At 52.5% G+C, this 17,630-nt stretch overlaps 1 protein-coding gene across 1 annotated transcript in view; it reads left to right on the forward strand.

Moving 5' to 3' along the window:
* The window catches only part of SCN4A (sodium voltage-gated channel alpha subunit 4), a 54,742-nt gene that overhangs the window by 17,178 nt on the left and 19,934 nt on the right, over positions 1–17,630 (forward strand). The window contains exons 7-16 of the mRNA XM_058820533.1: positions 1,674–1,917; positions 1,956–2,020; positions 3,662–3,725; positions 4,446–4,587; positions 5,326–5,538; positions 7,805–7,960; positions 8,160–8,283; positions 9,245–9,483; positions 12,150–12,323; positions 13,761–14,117. Coding sequence (XP_058676516.1) covers positions 1,674–1,917; positions 1,956–2,020; positions 3,662–3,725; positions 4,446–4,587; positions 5,326–5,538; positions 7,805–7,960; positions 8,160–8,283; positions 9,245–9,483; positions 12,150–12,323; positions 13,761–14,117 — 1,778 coding nt within the window. The remainder of the gene's footprint in view (positions 1–1,673; positions 1,918–1,955; positions 2,021–3,661; positions 3,726–4,445; positions 4,588–5,325; positions 5,539–7,804; positions 7,961–8,159; positions 8,284–9,244; positions 9,484–12,149; positions 12,324–13,760; positions 14,118–17,630) is intronic.

Consider the following 17,630-nt stretch of genomic DNA (forward strand, 5'->3'; position numbering starts at 1 on the left):
AGGCAGATGTGATGTTTTTGGGGCTCCTTGGAGATGGATTAAGGGAATTTGTACTCCCAGTGGATTTATGGGTTTGATAAACCAAATCTCTCCATTTTTGAAGCTATGGACTCAGTTTTCTGCCCATTGTTAGCTGTCTGGTGCTGAGGCTGAGATATTTAACATGTATTGGTTTAACATCACCCAAAACACCCAGACTCGTGTGAGGAGCACCTTATCAAATCCCTATGATTGCTCATTTCCAAATTTGATACCGTTTCAACACCTGGTGCAAGCACAGAAATCTGAAGTGTGAGATTGAACTGAAAATGAAAATTCCTTGTGGTGAATAAATCCTTGTGGTGTCCCTGCAGGCTCCAGATCGTGAGGGTTCACATTTGAATGTTTTTTTCCTTCATCAAACAGGCTAAAAATTGCATTGAACAAAATGTAAACTGCTGCTTCTTTCTGGAATGACATCCCCAAGGGCTCTGCAGAAATAGCAGTGGCAAAAAATAAGCTGGTTTGGAACATCTGACCTTGGTCAGGCCCGTAGAGAACAGGATTTTACTTAAATAGTTTGGGGAACGATGACCTGGCAGGAGGTCAGGGCTAAAAGTCATTTTCTTGGAGAATTTTTCCATGTGAGAAAGCTCTAAAGATGAACATTGGGATGTCCCAGCATTGTCCATCACCCATGTAGACCTTGACTGACAGGAACTCCATCCTCCATGGAAAAACCCCATTGAGGATCTGTGGATGAGCCTCCCTGGGGAGGGATTGGTGATGGTGTAGGGAGAGATGAGTTAATCCAGGTGCAGATGTCACTTTGTCACCTTCACTGGGGCACACCAGGGATTTGCCAGCTTGAAGGGATCAGGATGAGAGGCCTGGCAGGGCTCTCAACCACCCAGGTGTGACGGTGTTCACAGGGGTCCGAGGATGAGGGAAGAGATGAGGATCTGACTCCATGTTTCAGAAGGCTTGATTTAATATTTTATGATATATATTATATTAAAACTATACTAAAAGAATAGAAGAAAGGATTTCATCAGAAGGCTAGCTAAGAATAGAAAAAGAAGGAATGATAACAAAGGGTTGTGTCTCAGACAGAGAGTCTGAGCCAGCTGACTGTGATTGGCCATTAATTAGAAACAACCACATGAGACCAATCCCAGATGCACCTGTTGCATTCCACAGCAGCAGATAACCATTGTTTACATTTTGTTCCTGAGGCCTCCCAGCTTCTCAGGAGGAAAAATCCTAAGGAAAGGATTTTTCATAAAAGACATCTGTCACACCCAGGGACAGCATTTAGGCCAGGGAGGCTTTTCTGGAGATGGGAGAGGTGCACAGCATCAAACAGCTGGGCCAGCAAAGATCTTCTCCACGTCCCACTCTGAAGTGCTTCACTCCAGTGGCTTGGTACAAAAAAATGCCAGATTTAGGGGGAAAAAAAGAAAATGCAAAGGAAATGATGGCTGCCAGGCTCAGATAGGTGTTGGTTTGGATATGCCAAGGCTGGGATGGGGAAGTCACCAGCACCAACCCACGGGTGACAGCTGTGTGTGGGCACAGAGCTGGGCTGTGATGTGAGCACAGAGCTGGGGGTCACTCAGGGGTGACAGCCAGTACCTTCTGGGGACACCACAATTAACCAAGAGCAGTCAGCTCAGTGGTGGCGCCTCCCCCAGGGCTGAAGACCATCGTGGGGGCCCTGATCCAGTCGGTGAAGAAGCTCTCGGATGTGATGATCCTCACGGTTTTCTGCCTGAGCGTCTTCGCCCTCATCGGCCTGCAGCTCTTCATGGGCAACCTGCGGCAGAAGTGCGTGCGCTGGCCTCCCCCCAACAGCACCTTCCTGCAGGACCTGGGGCTGGACAACGACACCTTGGCCAACTCCACCTTCTACGACTTCATGGCACCTTCTACGACTTCATGGATGACTTCACCGGGAACTTCACCGGGAATTTCACTGGGAACTTCACCGGGAACTTCACCGGGAGCACCTTTGACTTTGAGGCCTACATCAGCGATGAAGGTAAAGCTCCTGCACCCCTTCTCCCCTGACATCCACCCTGGTTTGCTCCTCAGTTTCTTGCTCCTCCTGGCCACACCAAGGTTTGCTCACAGGGACCTTCCTGCCCAGGCTGTGCACCCTCACAAAGGGACAGACAGGATCAAATCCCCCTGGACAGGACAGTGAGGTCCACCTGGGCAAGCTGAGCTCTTCCAGGATGGTTTCACGACAGGAAGGTTGGGATGGACCAGAGTCTCCACCTCTGTCACTTGCTGGTCAGGGCCAATGTGCCATCAGGGGGTTACAGCAGGGCGACCAAACCTTTGAGAAGCAGATGGAACTTTGGGTTCCCTGTTCCTCTGGTAAACCGGGGGAAAAACTCCAAAAAACCAGAGGAAAAGATGCAAGAATGACATTTTGAATCCACTTTTTACTATCTGGATCCTTCCACAGTGCCCAATGAACCCTTCATGCAACACCACAAAAGCCACAGGAAGGCAGGGAGAGACAAATGCACAGCTCCTCAGGAAGATCTACCTTTCTCCTTCCTTACCCCTTTGAAAATTTTCCCTGAAGTGTGGTGGGGTTTTTGCTTGTTCTTCAGTTTTGTGTTTTTAAACTCCACAAGAATGTAAGAATCTAGCAAATCTGTCTGGTAGAGCTGCAGAGAGCCCCACAGGGATGCTCCACACCTCATTCAGGACACTCAGCAGAGCTCAGAAGGCCGGGCTGGGTCTCAGCTGAGCTGCTTGGCCCAACAATCAGCTCCAGCATTCATCACAGGCAGGTTTTGGTAGGGGACAAGTTCCATCCATAGGATCTTGGATCTTCCATCCATGATGAGTTCTAAGCAAAGAGGAATTCCCAAGACCAGGAGTGTAGCAGAGTAGCTGCTGGGGCCAGCCCAAAAACCTGGAATTGCACAAACAGGGTATTTCCTCCCTGAGCCCCCACAGGATAAAGAGAAGCCCCATGGCAAGAAGGCAGGCAGGGCCAGGGAGGACCCAGAAAGGCCCAAAATGCTGGGAGGGCTGTGCTGGGTGATGTCCAGGACTGGATCCAGCTGCCCTCTGCCACATCCAGGTGTGGGTGTCTGCAGGTGCCTCTGTGTCCCTGGGCAGGTCACTGTGGTGTCCCTGCTTGGCAGCTCCTGTGGATCCCTCAGGAGGAGCTGTAAGGACCCCTGGGGTCCCCACCAGCGATGGGAGCAGCAGGAGGAGCTGCAGCCATGGAGCAGGAGCATTTCCCCAGGTTTTCCGGGTTCTCCTGCCATGCCCCATGCTTGGTGCTTCCTGTCAATGCCCCAATTTGCCAGGAAAACAGCCCAGCCTTGATCCTTGGACCTCGTGTTAACCCATTCCATTCTCCAGGTGTCCTGGCCCTGGCCAGATCCAGAGGGGTTTCCAGGCTTGGGAGGGACCTGGCTGGATTGATGAAACAATCCCAGGAGCTCCCTGAGACAGAGCCAAGACAAGCAACAAAGTCAACAGAGAGTAGATAACCACCACGTGCCTGACACTGGGAGTCAACAAATTCCCCTGGGATTTAAGAATTTCCCTGACAGCAAGTTGCACCCAAGAGTTTGAAAATCAATATTTGTGCTTATTTATTTATTTATTTATCCATTCATTTTTATTCCTTGCTCTTTCCCCATCTGCAAAGCCAATTACTACTTCCTGGAGGGAGCCCTGGATGCCCTGCTCTGCGGGAACAGCAGCGACGCTGGGTGGGTGAGACCCCCTCCCTCTGCACCCCAAATTTATATTATTTAAAATGAAATAGTACATATCTATTAGAAGTAATGGGATGAGATTAAGGTATTTTCATTAATTTTTTGTCTTAATTCACTGTAATCAATTTTTTTGTGTGTGACAGGGAAACTAATTTTATTATCAGTTAAAAGGGAAGGGAAGGGAAGGGAAGGGAAGGGAAGGGAAGGGAAGGGAAGGGAAGGGAAGGGAAGGGAAGGGAAGGGAAGGGAAGGGAAGGGAAGGGAAGGGAAGGGAAGGGAAGGGAAGGGAAGGGAAGGGAAGGGAAGGGAAGGGAAGGGAAGGGAAGGGAAGGGAAGGGAAGGGAAGGGAAGGGAAGGAAGAAATCCCCAACAAAACACCTTTCCCAAAGAAATCCCCAAACCCTAAATACCTCAGTGTACAACCCAATCCCAAGCAAAATGGGTTTTCCCACTTTAAACAAATATGTATACTTACAGCTTGAGGGGTCTCAGTCTGAGCCCCCTGCCTGTGTCAGCTTTGGGGGGCATCAGTTTTCACACAGGTGCTGCCAGTCCAGGTGTTCCACCTGTCCCATCCTGGAGGGGAGGGTCCCTCTCTGCACCCCGTGCCTCAAGGATGGGTTTGAGGGGAGGGTCCCCCCTGCATCCCCTCCCTCAGGGATGGGTTTGGCTCTGGGCCATGCCAGGGTCTCACTCCTGCTGCCCCCCTGGCAGGAAGTGCCCTGAGGGCTACGAGTGCATGAAGGCCGGCAGGAACCCCAACTATGGCTACACCAGCTACGACACCTTCAGCTGGGCCTTCCTGGCCCTCTTCCGCCTCATGACCCAGGACTTCTGGGAGAACCTCTTCCAGCTGGTAGGCACCGCCTCTCCTCCCCTGTGCCAGCCTTCCTCTCGTCTCTGTGCTGCCCCTGAGGTGAAAAGTCACTGACTGGAACCTTGTGGGTCCTTCTGAGGTTTAGTGGATCCAGCCAGGATCAGTGGAAGTGGAGATGGTCCCATTTACTGCTTCCCTAACAAGGAAGACACTGTGTTTCAGTGCAGTGTATTTCCCAGGGTGCTGCCAGCTCTAGCAGGGAAATCAGGGATTTATAAGATTGTCCAGAGCACCTCTGGCTCAAGTTGAGGGACAGGGTTCACTTGTCCCCACCTTGAGTTGTCCTCTAAGGAGACACCACAGAACCCCAGCTGACCCCGGCCCCAGAGGCTGGCCAGGTAAAAGGGATCCCACACCTGAGGCTCCCCCTGTCCTCTGAAGGTTTGCCCAGATGATCAGAGTCATAAAAGGACCCTGCTGTCCTGAAAGTGAGCCCTGAGAAGGTGGGGGCTGAGCAAAGCGAGTCAGTGATGGAATGTTGACTCCACCACCATCACTCCCAGCCCTCAGGAACTTTGTGAACCAAAGCTTCTCCCTGCCTCCCACCAATCCCATCCCAATGCCAGGGCCTGCAGGAAGGTCCATTGGCCAATGACCAACCATTGGAGAAGACAGGAGCAAAATATTTCCCTCCTACCACAATGAGGAGGAGCAGCACCTTCTCTTGGGAGCGCCACCAAAGTGACACGGTGACATCCCTGCCACCTCTCCCCACAGACACTACGGGCAGCAGGGAAAACCTACATGATCTTCTTCGTGGTGGTCATCTTCCTGGGCTCCTTCTACCTCATCAACCTCATCCTGGCCGTGGTGGCCATGGCTTATGCTGAGCAGAACGATGCCACCATGCTGGAGGAGCAGCAGAAGGAGGAGGAATTCCAGCAGCTCATGGAGCAGCTGAAGAAGCAGCAAGAGGAGCAGGAAAGGCTGGTGAGTTGGAAGAGTGGAGGCCAAAATGAGGGGTCTTGGGGATAGGGAGAGGAAATGGAGGCAGCAACAAGCATGGTGTAAAGTCTGAATAAAAACTCCCTTTGGTCCATAGGAAGTAGAGAAAAAATGGATCAACTGTTTTGGGCATCACATCTGAATCAGAAAACTGAGATACTATCATGGGTGGGGACAAAAAAGGCTGAAAAGATCAAATTTCCACATCCAAATCCTAGCCCAGGGTGCACTGGGAGGCGCAGAGGGGAGCAGCACAGGGATGTTTGAGAGGAGGAGGAGGTGAGGGACAGAAAAGACCTCAGAAGCTCCAGAGGATCTCCTGCAGCACATCATAAAGGCCGGCAGGAGCCCAGCTCAGTGTCACCAGGGCCCAAAGGAGCACTCAGGGAAGATGGGGCAGCTCAGCTCAGTGTGTCAGCAAACCCTGGGCTTTGGGGGCACAATCAAGGGCTGGAGACACCCTGAGCCTCACCAGGGAGCTCCTGGTGTCCTTGTGGCAGCCAAGGAAACTGGAATGGTGGAAGTGTCCATGCTCATTGCAGGAGGGTTGGAAACTGATGGTCTTTCTGTCCCTTTCCCACCCTGGGATCCAATGAGCACCAGGTAGGAAGGGACCTCCAGGATCATCTGTTCCAGCCCTGCTTGGCCAAAGCACAACCTGGACAGGAGATGTCCCCCTGTGGTGCCACGATTTTACCTTCACCCCTTTGCCATCCTTTGCAATGTTTTTCAGTGCAACATTCCTATAAAAACACGGCCAAAAGCCTCTGGTGCTGCAGCCCAGCCATTTTCCAGCTCTAACCATCCTTTTGGTCCATGTCAGCAGCATCCACAGGAGACATCCCAGACAATCTCTTTGGGCAGGTCACCACCTCCCTCACATGTAGAGAGACACAGACCAATGTTTGACTCTCTCCAGACCTCTTATCTCTCTTCTCTTATCTGTCCAGAGCTACAGCATCCCCTGGGAAGTGGCTGCTCCTCTCTGGCTGCTGCTGTTTGCAGGAAGGGTCTGAGCCAGCCCTGCCCGAGGGTCAGGCTGGTGCTGAGTCCCCTTTCTTGAGCAAATCCAGCAGGGAAGTGCCCAAAGGCTTTGTTAAGGGATGTCTTCCTTTAGAGTCACACAGAGAAATGGAAAAAACAGAGGGAATTAAGCTGAGAGTGAGGGCAAAACACCTACAAGAAACTATAATTATAATTTTTATATTAATATTTAATCTCCCATTATTAAAGGTGGAAAATGTCCTGGATTTCAGCAATGTGCTGTGAGAACAGAGAATTTCCCACTCCACTGTGGCATCCTCAGTGCTATGAGAGGGTGTAATAAACTTCAAATTTAATAGCACTGTTGAAAAGAAAAAAAAAGGACAAAAAAATACTTTTTTTTTTTTTTTTTTTTGCCTGCAATGGAAATGTGTTAATACAACATTTAGTGCAAGTGCAAAAATCCTGGAGGTCACATTTCAGCAAGAGCCTTGAGGATTTTGCTTCTTTGCCACTTTGGATGAGAGCTCATTGCAAAGGGCAAAGTTTTCTGCTTGAAGGACCAAGGTTTGCTCAAGTTTTTGCCCTCAGAAACTATTCTCCCTGACCAAACCTGAACAGACCCAACTCAGCTGTGGAGAGCTGAGTGCAGGGGGTGCAAGGGAAAGGGGAAACTGTAATTTGTGTAATTTTGTGTAAAACTTTTTTATTTGTGAAAATAGAAGTGGTTAGAGGTGGTGTGTAGTGGGAGGTCAGGAGTTTTAGTGGTTATAAAATGGTGTTTGTTGTATTGTATATGTTTGGTATTGGGGGTTGTTATTTTGTTGTATGGTAACATTTTGTAGGGAAAAGGGAAAAGGAGAGGAGGAGGACGAGGACGAAGAGGAGAAGGAGAAAAAGGAGGAGGAGGAAGCGGAGGAGGAGGAGGAGGAGGAGGAGGAGGAAGAAGAGGAGGAAAAGGAAAAGGAAAAGGAAAAGGAAAAGGAAAAGGAAAAGGAAAAGGAAAAGGAAAAGGAAAAGGAAAAGGAAAAGGAAAAGGAAAAGGAAAAGGAAAAGGCTTGGAAATCCAGGACAGCTTGGGTTGGGAGGGACATGGAAGCTCATCCAGCCCCCCCTGCCATGGGACACCTCCCAGTAGCCCAGGCTGCTCCAAGCCTCCTCCATCCACCGCTTCCAGGGAGGGAAGGAATGTTCCCAGCCCCTGGAGCCCCCAGCCACGGTGGGATGTCCCCATGGCTGCGGGCACAGGGGTGACAGAGTTGTGCAGTTGCAGGAACGCTCATCCAGCAGCAATTCCCTGCCCAGCAGCGTGGCCGGGAAGGGACAGGACTCGGACCTCAACAGTGACCAGGACAAGGCCAAGGACTGCAACGGGCAGGTGGTGCCCAAGATCACCCTGCAGAGAGCCGACACTGTGGTTGATGTAGGTGCCAGCCCTGCCCCTGCCATCCCCGAGGGTGCCCACCTCCCTGAGTGCCCACCCCACCGTGGGTTGGGTCCCACAAGCCTTTTTGGGGTGCCCACCTTGCACTCAGAGGTCTCTCCAGACCATTCCCTGTTTTCTGCTGCTCTGTCTCTCAGAGCATGGAATAACTCTGCATCCCTCCCTCCTCTCCTCCCAGTTCAACTCCACCCATGAGCTGGAGAAGCCAGACCTCAATCACCTCACTGTGGGCAACCAGGATGGGCCAGGGCTGGAGAAGAGGGTGGGAAGTGCCATCAGTGTCATCTCCAACGCTGTGGAAGGTATGTCCTGCTGGGTTAGGGTCCTGCTCAGTGCTGGAGGGCCTGGGTTGGTGACAGTGGCTGTCCCAAATTCCCAGCCCCACACAAGGGATGGCTCCAGCCCTGGGATCAGTGATGCTCAAGCCAGACTTTTCATCCCAGCTCACTGGGATGATGCCTGGAGGCAATAATCCAAAATCTCACAAAATTAAAGAGATTGCAGCTGGTCAGAGGAGTTTCCAGAGCCAACTGGGAACTGCTGAGCAGCTCCCCAGGAGCTGCAGTGTCAGCTTCAGCAAAAAGCACCATGAACTCAGCAGTTCATGTGCCCTGTCCCCCAAGAACAGGCAGAAAACGCCCTGGTCAGCCTAGAGCAGTCCCCTTGGGTGTCCTGGCAATCTCAGGGTGGCAGGGACACCTCAAATCCTGCCCAGGGGCTGGGAGCAGGATTGGATCCACAATTCCCTGTCTGATCTGCCTTTCCATCCCTCTCCAGTTTGGAGGGTCTGCATCATCTCCATGCCCGGGCATGGGAAAGCTCCTCCTTTTAGCCCCTGTATTTTTTGGGTGCCACAACACAAAAAGGATCTAAAGCTTTTTAAAAGTATCCAGAGGAGGGCTAAGAAGATGATGAAGGATGTGGAGGAGCCACATGAGGAGTGGCTGAGGTCACTTGCTTTGTTCAGCTGCAGAAGAGGAGCCTGAGGTCAGACCTCAAGGGGCAGGTCTGATCTCTGCTCCCTGGGAATAAGGGAACGAGCCATGCCAAGGGAATTTGGGATGGATATTGGGAAAGGTTCTTCCCCCAGAGGTGCTGGCACTGCCCAGGCTCCCCAGGGAATGGTCCCAGAGCTCCAGGAGGGTTTGGACAGCACTGCCAGGGATGCCCAGGTGGGAGTGAGGAGAACTTCTCCTAGATGTCAGCACTTGCCCACCCAGGTGAGGACAAGATAATTCCACACTTTTCTTTTCCCACCCACAGAGCTGGAAGAAGCTCACCAGAAATGCCCACCCTGGTGGTACAAATTCGCCCACACATTCCTGGTCTGGAACTGCTGCCTTCCCTGGGTGAAGCTGAAGGAGTTTGTCAAGCTGGTGGTGATGGACCCCTTCGTGGACCTGGGCATCACCATCTGCATCGTGCTCAACACTCTCTTCATGGCCATGGAGCACTACCCCATGACGGAGGAGTTCGAGAATGTGCTGAGCGTGGGGAACCTGGTAGGGAGCTCCATTCCCTCCTTCAAACCCCCTCCCAAAGGGCAGATCCTCCCCTACTGCTGTGTGAGACATCCCAGGGCTCTGCCCACAGCATCCCTGAGCGGGCTGGGCTCTGGGATGGACCAAGGGCTCTGATGGGATTGGGATCCATCATTCCTGCTCCCCTCCTGCTGCATCCTGAGCCACCCTGTGCACCACAGCCCTGGGTGACACCACAGTGTCCCCACAGAAAGGTTGGGTGGCCACGGGGCAGAGCAGAGGGTGTTCCAGACTGTGGGAACAAACAGATCCCTGCTGAGCAGGAAGCAACAATGCAGCATTAAAATTAATAATAATCAAGGGTTTGTCCAGTGGAATCACTGCAAATCTCAGCTGTCCTGATTTTATAGGTGCATTTAGTGGCTGCTCCTGCTTGGAGCTGGTGGCAAATGTCTGTGGTGGTTCTTCATTTGAGGTCACTAAATGTGTTTGTGTTTGTAAGTGTCTCAGTGTCACAGACATGTTTTATGAAAAATCCTTTCCTTAGGAGTTTTTCTCCTGAGAAGCTGGGAGGCCTCAGGAACAAAATGTAAACAATGGTTATCTGCTGCTGTGGAATGCAACAGGTGCATCTATGATTGGTCTCATGTGGTTGTTTCTAATTAATGGCCAATCACAGTCAGCTGGCTCGGACAGAGAGTCTTAGAGCCTTTGTTATCATTCTTTCTTTTTCTATTCTTAGCTAGCCTTGTGGTGAAATAATTTCTTCTATTCTTTTAGTATAGTTTTAATATAATATATATCATAAAATAATAAATCAGCCTTTTGAAACACGGAGTCAGATCCTCCTCTCTTCCCTCACCCTGGGACCCCTGTGAACACCATCACATCTCAGGACAAGGGAAGAGATAAGAATCTTGACTTTATGTTTTAGAAAGCTGATTTATTGTTTTATGCTATATATTATATTAAAAGAAAATTATATACTAAAATTATACTGAAAGAATAGAAGAAAGGATTTTATCAGAAGGTTAGCAAAGAAAGAATGAATAATAAAATCTTGTGACTGCTCACAGCCTTGACACAGCTGGCTGTCATTGGTCATCAAGTAAAAACAATTTCACATACTGGGTAAACAATTCACTATGTCACATCCTAAAGTAGTAAAACATGAAGAAGCTGAAGTTGAAGCTGAAGCTTCCCAGTTTCTCAGGAGAAAAGATGCTGGCAAAAGGATTTTTTATAAAATATGTCTATGACAAATGTCTCTGAGCTGGATGGATCGGTGGTGGGACAAGGCCGGAGCCCCTGGCAGGGGTGGAAATGCTCTGAGGATGGGAGCGCTCCCATCCCCCGGGCTGCCCCAGCACCCGGAGCGCAGCCCCGGAATGACGGACGCCGCTGTCTGTCCGGCGGGCGGCACCGGCTCCGGTTTCACTCAGGAAACACAAGGGGATTAATGGGCCGGGGCTCAAGGCACGGCCGGGCTCGGGCGGCTCCGGGGCTTCCTCCGAGCCAGGAGCGGATCCGGGGATGATCTGCAGGGGAAGGGCCGGGCGGGGATGGAGCAGCAGGAGGAGGAGACACCCCTGAGAGCCCTGGGCTGCCCCAAATCCCCTCCCGTGCCCGGGGGGAGCTGCCTGTGCCACCCCAGGGTGTGCAGGACAGGGTAGGGCCAGCTGGGACCGGCAGGACAGACAGAGGATGCTTGTGGGCTGGCATGATGGGGACACATGGGGACAATCCCCTGGGATACTGGAGCAGGACAGGGGATGTTTGTGGCCATGTAAAGGATATGTGGGAACAATCCCCTGGGACACTGGAGTAGTTCAGGGGATGTTTGTGGGGTGGCATGATGGGGACAATTACCTGGGATACTGGAGCAGGACAGGGGATGTTTGTGGCCATGTAAAGGATATGTGGGAACAATCCCCTGGGACACTGGAGCAGGACAGGGGATGTTTGTGGGCTGGCATGATGGGGACACATGGGGACAATCCCCTGGAACAATGGAGCAGGAGAGGGGATGTTTGTGGCCATGCTGGGGACACGTGGGGACAATCACTGGAACAGAACAGGAGATGTTTGTGGCCATGCTGGGGACACATGGGGACATCCCTCAGGATGCAGGAGCCTCCCTGCTGCTCCTCCCTGCTCTGTGAGGGACAGATCTGTCCCAACACCATCTGTCACCAGCCTCTGCATGTGCTGTGCCATGGAATGGCAGCAGGGATGGTGACTGTCACCTGGCTGAGCCCTCTCTGCAGTGACACAATGCTGCGGGTGTTGCTGTGGTCCCAGGAAAGGAACAATGTGTAAAACCCAGCTCAGCTCTCCCAGGGCTCAGGGAGGGACAGGGGCATCCCAGCAGCAGCCCAGCTCCCAGTGCTGGGATCTGTGATTTCCCAGTCATTCCAAAGGTGTCTCCTTGCCAAGGAAATTTTATTTTTAATTTTCAGCTGCCAACACTCACCTTAGTGTCCCTCCAGAGGAATCAGTCACCAGTATTCCCAGTCTGGCTTTACCACCCCACTGGGCAGCACCTGGGGAGCTTGTTCCCAACTGGGACTGGCCCTAACAGGGTGAAATGCTTTGGGAATACCCCAAAAAAGAGGGATGCTGCCCACACCACTCCACAGCTCAGCCCTGGTGTATGAACAAGTGGTCAAGGGTGCTGCTTCCCACAGGTTTTCACAGGCATCTTCACGGCAGAGATGGTCCTGAAGCTCATTGCTCTGGATCCCTACGAGTATTTCCAGCAGGGCTGGAACATCTTTGACAGCTTCATTGTCACCCTGAGCCTGGTGGAGCTGGGCCTGGCCAACGTGCAGGGGCTCTCTGTGCTGCGCTCCTTCCGCCTGGTACGTGCTGGGGACACCTGGGAGGTGACAGGGACAGGTGTGGCTTCTCCAGCCTCCTTCATGGTGGGGGCTCAGCTTGGGAGGGCCCAGCTTGGCCCCTGTTAAAGACAAGACTGAGTTAAATATTCAGGGAAGTTGGAGTCAGAGCAGGTGTGGTCTCAGGGCTTCTGCTGGTCAGAGTGACCCCAAGATGTGTTAGAAAGTCTATTTTCCCAGCCCAGCAGTCAAAGGAGTCAGAACTCTTCTGTTCTTGCTCTCAAGGTTGTTTATTGTTTCTTATCTATAAAATTATTTCTCTGGCCTGCCGAGGTCCATTCAGCAGGTCAGACAGAGACAACTCTGGTGTTATCTTTTTATTCTGAAAACTATGTGTACAATATTTACAATTACTTCTCAATACCTATCACCTGTGTTAGACAGTGAACTTCTACTCTAAACAATCCAAAAGTGCCACCATCACAGCAGAAGATGGAGGCCAAGAAGAAGAAGGAAAAAGGACAGGGTACTCCCAAATTTCTCCATCTTGGGACTCTAAACCCCCATTCTAAAAACCCCAAAAAATCTATTTTTCACCCCATGACAAAGTAATGATTATTCTACTTAAGACTTCCGTGGCTTGCAGATCCTCATGTAAAGTTGGTAATTTTTTTCCATGGGTCATAATCAAAGTCACAGGTGTCTTGGGCTCTGTGCCAAGGTCTCTGAGCCCTCTGGCAGGGATTTGGGCAATCCAGGACAGCCAGAGGGGTGTCCTGAGTTCCGACAGTGTGGGTTCAACCCCTCCTGCCTTGGTCAAACAGCCCCAGGAGGGTGCAATGGCAGTGGCACAGCCTTGGATTTGCACCAAGATAAGTGGCTCCTACGACCATTGGATTACTGTTATCCTTTGAAAGTGAGGAGTCTGAGGTTTTATACTCAGATACAAGAGTTAGCAGTTCCCGTTGGTTTTACCTCTCCTCGGCAGGTAAGAAGGGTTTAACTTCTGTTTTAGAGTCACGGTCTAATGTTTTGGTTGAAACTATACTTGCATATGGAAATGCCAGAGATTAGTTTGGGTTTAAGGATTAGAAATATCATGGGAATTATGTGCAGGGCTATGAGGAGATGTTCTTGTGTGGAGGAGTTTTGGAGTGCTGTGATCTGGGATGGGAGGGTACCTCATTGTGTTGTTATTAGTATGTATGAGGCAGTAAGTAAGATTGCAGCCCCTGGAAGGATAATTGTGAAGGCAGATCAGTTGAAAAGTGCGATTACAATGGTTAGTTCTGCTATGAGCTTTGTTGTTGGGGGAAGGGCCATGTTTGTTAGGTTGGCTAGGAGTCATCAGGTGGCTATGAGTGGTAGAAGGGGTTGAAGCCCTCGTGTAAGTAAGAGGATTCGGCTGTGGGTTCGTTCATAGCTGGTATTGGCTAAGCAGAATCTCTCTGCCCCCCACAGCTGAGGGTTTTCAAGCTGGCCAAGTCCTGGCCCACTCTCAACATGCTCATCAAGATCATCGGCAACTCCGTGGGTGCCCTGGGCAACCTCACGCTGGTCCTGGCCATCATCGTCTTCATCTTCGCCGTGGTGGGGATGCAGCTTTTCGGCAAGAGCTACATCGAGTGCGTGTGCAAGATCTCTGTGGACTGCACCCTGCCCCGCTGGCACATGAACGACTTCTTCCACTCCTTCCTCATCGTCTTCCGCATCCTCTGCGGGGAGTGGATTGAGACCATGTGGGACTGCATGGAGGTGGCCGGCCAAACCATGTGCCTCATCGTCTTCATGATGGTCATGGTCATCGGCAACCTCGTGGTGAGCCTGGGGCTGGGGACACGGAGGGTGCTGGGCTGGGGACGCCTCTGTGCAGCTCAGGGCTGTTACCGTGGCAGGGTCTGGTTGGAGCACAGGGATTCTCCTCCCTGCCCAGGCCCTGCGGGTGGGCTGTGTCAGCTCTGTGTGAGACAGGGGAAGGAAATGTTCCTGAGGAACCCCCAGCTGAAACCAGACTGGGAACTGGGGGGAAACTGAGGCACGGAAAACACAAATGGGCTTTAGGCAGAGGCAGGAGCCACTCTGGGATAAAAGAGCTCAGCTTCAAGCTGCCCTGTGTCCTCCACTTGGCTTTTCCTGCTTTCCTGCCCCATTTCCCACTCTCCTGATGAGGGATGGAGGCAGAGCTCCATCCATCCATCCATCCATCCATCCATCCATCCATCCATCCATCCATCCATCCATCCATCCATCCCACCCTCTGCTCCAGGTGCTTTTGCAGCATACCCCCCCACAAGATTCCTGCAGATCCCCAGCCTCCCCAGCCCTCCCCGTGCTCCAGGTGAATGCCAACCTCCTTCTCTGAGTCTGTGGGACCCTGTTCTCCCCTCACCCCCACCCTACACCCCCCCTCCCCACTCCCCCCGGCTGCCTGTGCTGCCTGAGCCGCAGGTTTGCGAGTTCCAGGCGAGCGTGAAATCCTTTCTAAACTTGGTAAGCCCGTCGCTGGCAGCTCTGGAGCTTGTTTTGCAGCTTGCGTGGGCCCTGCTCTCCCTTCTTGAGGAGCAGGGCAGGGGAGGGAAGCGCCGACTCGCTCCTATTACTTGCCGCGGTTGTGTAATCCCTTTGGAATTTGCTTTGAAAAACTATCTGCCCCCGGGAGCCGCTGACCCCTGTCCCCAGGGAGGCTCTGAAAGGAGCCTGAGGAGAAGCCCACAGCAGCCCCCGGCTGGGGTCAGCTTGGAGTGTCCCACTTTGAGGGCAGAAAGTTGGGATTTGGGTGCCTCTTGGCTTCCCTGGGATTTGGGGCTTTGAAGGGAGAGCCCCAGGGAGGTGCTGGGCAGAGAGGGGAGCAGCCCCGTGCCCATCTCCCACAGCCAGCAGAGGCTGGTGATGCCACCTGTCCAGGGGATGGTAAGCCTGAAAATCACCCACAAGGGCCCCTGTAAGGAGCAGGAGCCTGTCCAGAGCCATCTGCAGGGAGTGCAGGAGTCTGGACTGGGAATCCCAGCTGGGAGTTCCTGCAGAGCCCTCCCAAAAGGGGCTCTGGGAGGTTTCCCTCTTCTGGAGGTCATTTTTGGGGCAGCACAGTCTGCCCACCTCTCCAGGGCACCGCTGTGGGGAAGAAACAGGGGCAGGACAATTGCAGCTGGTGAGGTCAGTGACAGCCCTCCCCGAGGTGCCATTGTCCCCTCCCAGAGGTGCCATTGTCCCCTCCCAGAGGTCTGGGTGTCCCCATTCCAGAGGTGCCATTGTCCCCTCCCAGAGGTGCTATTGTCCTCTCCCAGAGCTGCCACTGTTCCCATCCTAGAGGTGCCATTGTCCCCCTCCCTGAGGTGCCACTGTCCCCATCTCAGAGGTGCCAATGTCCCCATCCCAAAGGTGTGGGTGTCCCCTCCCTGAAGTGCCATTGTCTCCATCCCAAAGATGCCAGTGTCTCCATCCCAGAGGTGCAGGTGTCTCACTCCCAGAGGTGCCACTGTCCCATCCCAGAGGTGCCATTGCCCCTATCCTAGAGGTGCCATTGTCCCATCCTAGAGCTGCAGGTGTCCCCATCCCAGAGGTGCCATTGTCCCCTCCCAAAGGTGCAATGCACCCCAGCCCTCGGGGCAGCTCTGCAGCTCCTGCAGGGCTCCATTTACAGCCCAGCAGAGAAATATGGAGCACAAACACGGCCAGGGCCCTCTGTGCCCTCTTCCTCCTCCTCCTCCTCCTCCTCTCTGCCAGGCTCTCCTGGCCATGCCTCAGGTATTTCCGAGCCCTGGAGTCTGTCCCAGAGGCTCCCAAGGCTCCCCGTGCAGGGAGGTGTGTGTTTCTCACGCAGGAAGAAGGTGACCTGTCCTTTGCTCTTAATGACACTTTGAGCATTTCCTTTGGGGTTATTCAGGGAAAAGGGAGGAAGTCAGTCGGGTGACAAGGTAACAGAGTCCTGTCCTACAAAGCCAGCGGCGCCCATTAACTGTAACTGGTGCTTAATGGGGTAATTGCCTGCTGGGCCCGCGGGGATTTATTTAAAGACGTGCTTTAAGGCACATGGCATGAGCCATGTGAAAGCAGCAGTGTCCTTGGATAGCAGCTAATTCCCGTCTCAGATGCCTGCTGGCACCGCGGCACAAACACCGACAGCTGTGGGCTGGCTCCGTCCCTGCTCTGCCCCTCGGGGTGCCCATCCCACCCCTCCGCTCCTGCTCCTGGCAGGCAGCAGCCCCAGCTGTGCCAGGAGAGGCTGTGGTGGGCTCCAGGCACGTTTTGGGATGGTGAAGTAGAAGGGGAAGCACATGAGCCCATGCCTGGAGTTACACTGAGCATTTCCTGGCTTGTGCTGGGGTGAAACACAGCTTTGATGGAGCAGAGCAGGGATGGGGTCACAGCCAATCCAGGCTCCTCCATGGCCCCAGGGTGTGGGAGACCCTCAGGACAGTCCATCATCCATCCTTGCTGGGAATTACTGGGGCTTGCTTGGAATCTGGGCTGCCAAAGCCAGGGAAGAGGAGAGGAAGAGCTGCAGCTGAGAGGACAAGCAGGAGGTTTCATTCTGGGGAAGAGAAGGGACATAATCACAGCACCATGGAATCCCAGACTGGTTTGGGTTGGAAGGGACATTGAAGAGCACTCAGCCCCACCCTGTGACTTGGCCAGGACACCTTCCGCCATCCCAGGCTGCTCTAAGCCCCATCCAGCCTGGCTTTGGACCCTTCCAGGGATCCAGGGGCAGCCACAAGAGCTGAGTTGCATCCTTGGGGGTGATGGGGAGAAGCAGCAGAGGCTTGAGCAGCCCCCCATGGGATTCCTGGAGCTCCAAGGGACCAAAGGAAGGGACACACTCACAGATCCACAGGACAGCTTGAGGGGAGCTGAAACCATGGCTGGCATCACTTGCAGCAGGATCAGAAGGACCGTGAGAGCCCAGGGTGAGGTGGAAGGCATCAGAGCCCGGGGGTTTGAGGAGGAGCATGTCCATGCCCTCCAGGAACTGGGACTGGCACCTCTGCAGCCCCCAGAGCTGGTGAGGGCAGGGCAGAGCCCACGAGGTGCTCAGTGAAGGGGCTGAAGCCACCAGCGATCCCTATTGTATTTGGGTCACCCCCAGACAAAGGAAAGAAGGAATGATGAGTCTGACTCCATGTTCTCAGAAGGCTAATTTATTTTTTTAAGATACTGTATTATATTAAAGAATGCTATACTATACTATACTATACTATACTATACTATACTATACTATACTATACCATACCATACTATACTATACCATACTATACTATACTATACTATACTATACTATACTATACTATAGAATACAGAAAGGAAACTTAGGGAAGGCTAAAAAATAATAAT

This window comes from Ammospiza caudacuta, chromosome 27 (assembly GCF_027887145.1).
Source record: "Ammospiza caudacuta isolate bAmmCau1 chromosome 27, bAmmCau1.pri, whole genome shotgun sequence".
Classification (NCBI taxonomy): Eukaryota; Metazoa; Chordata; class Aves; order Passeriformes; family Passerellidae; genus Ammospiza; species Ammospiza caudacuta.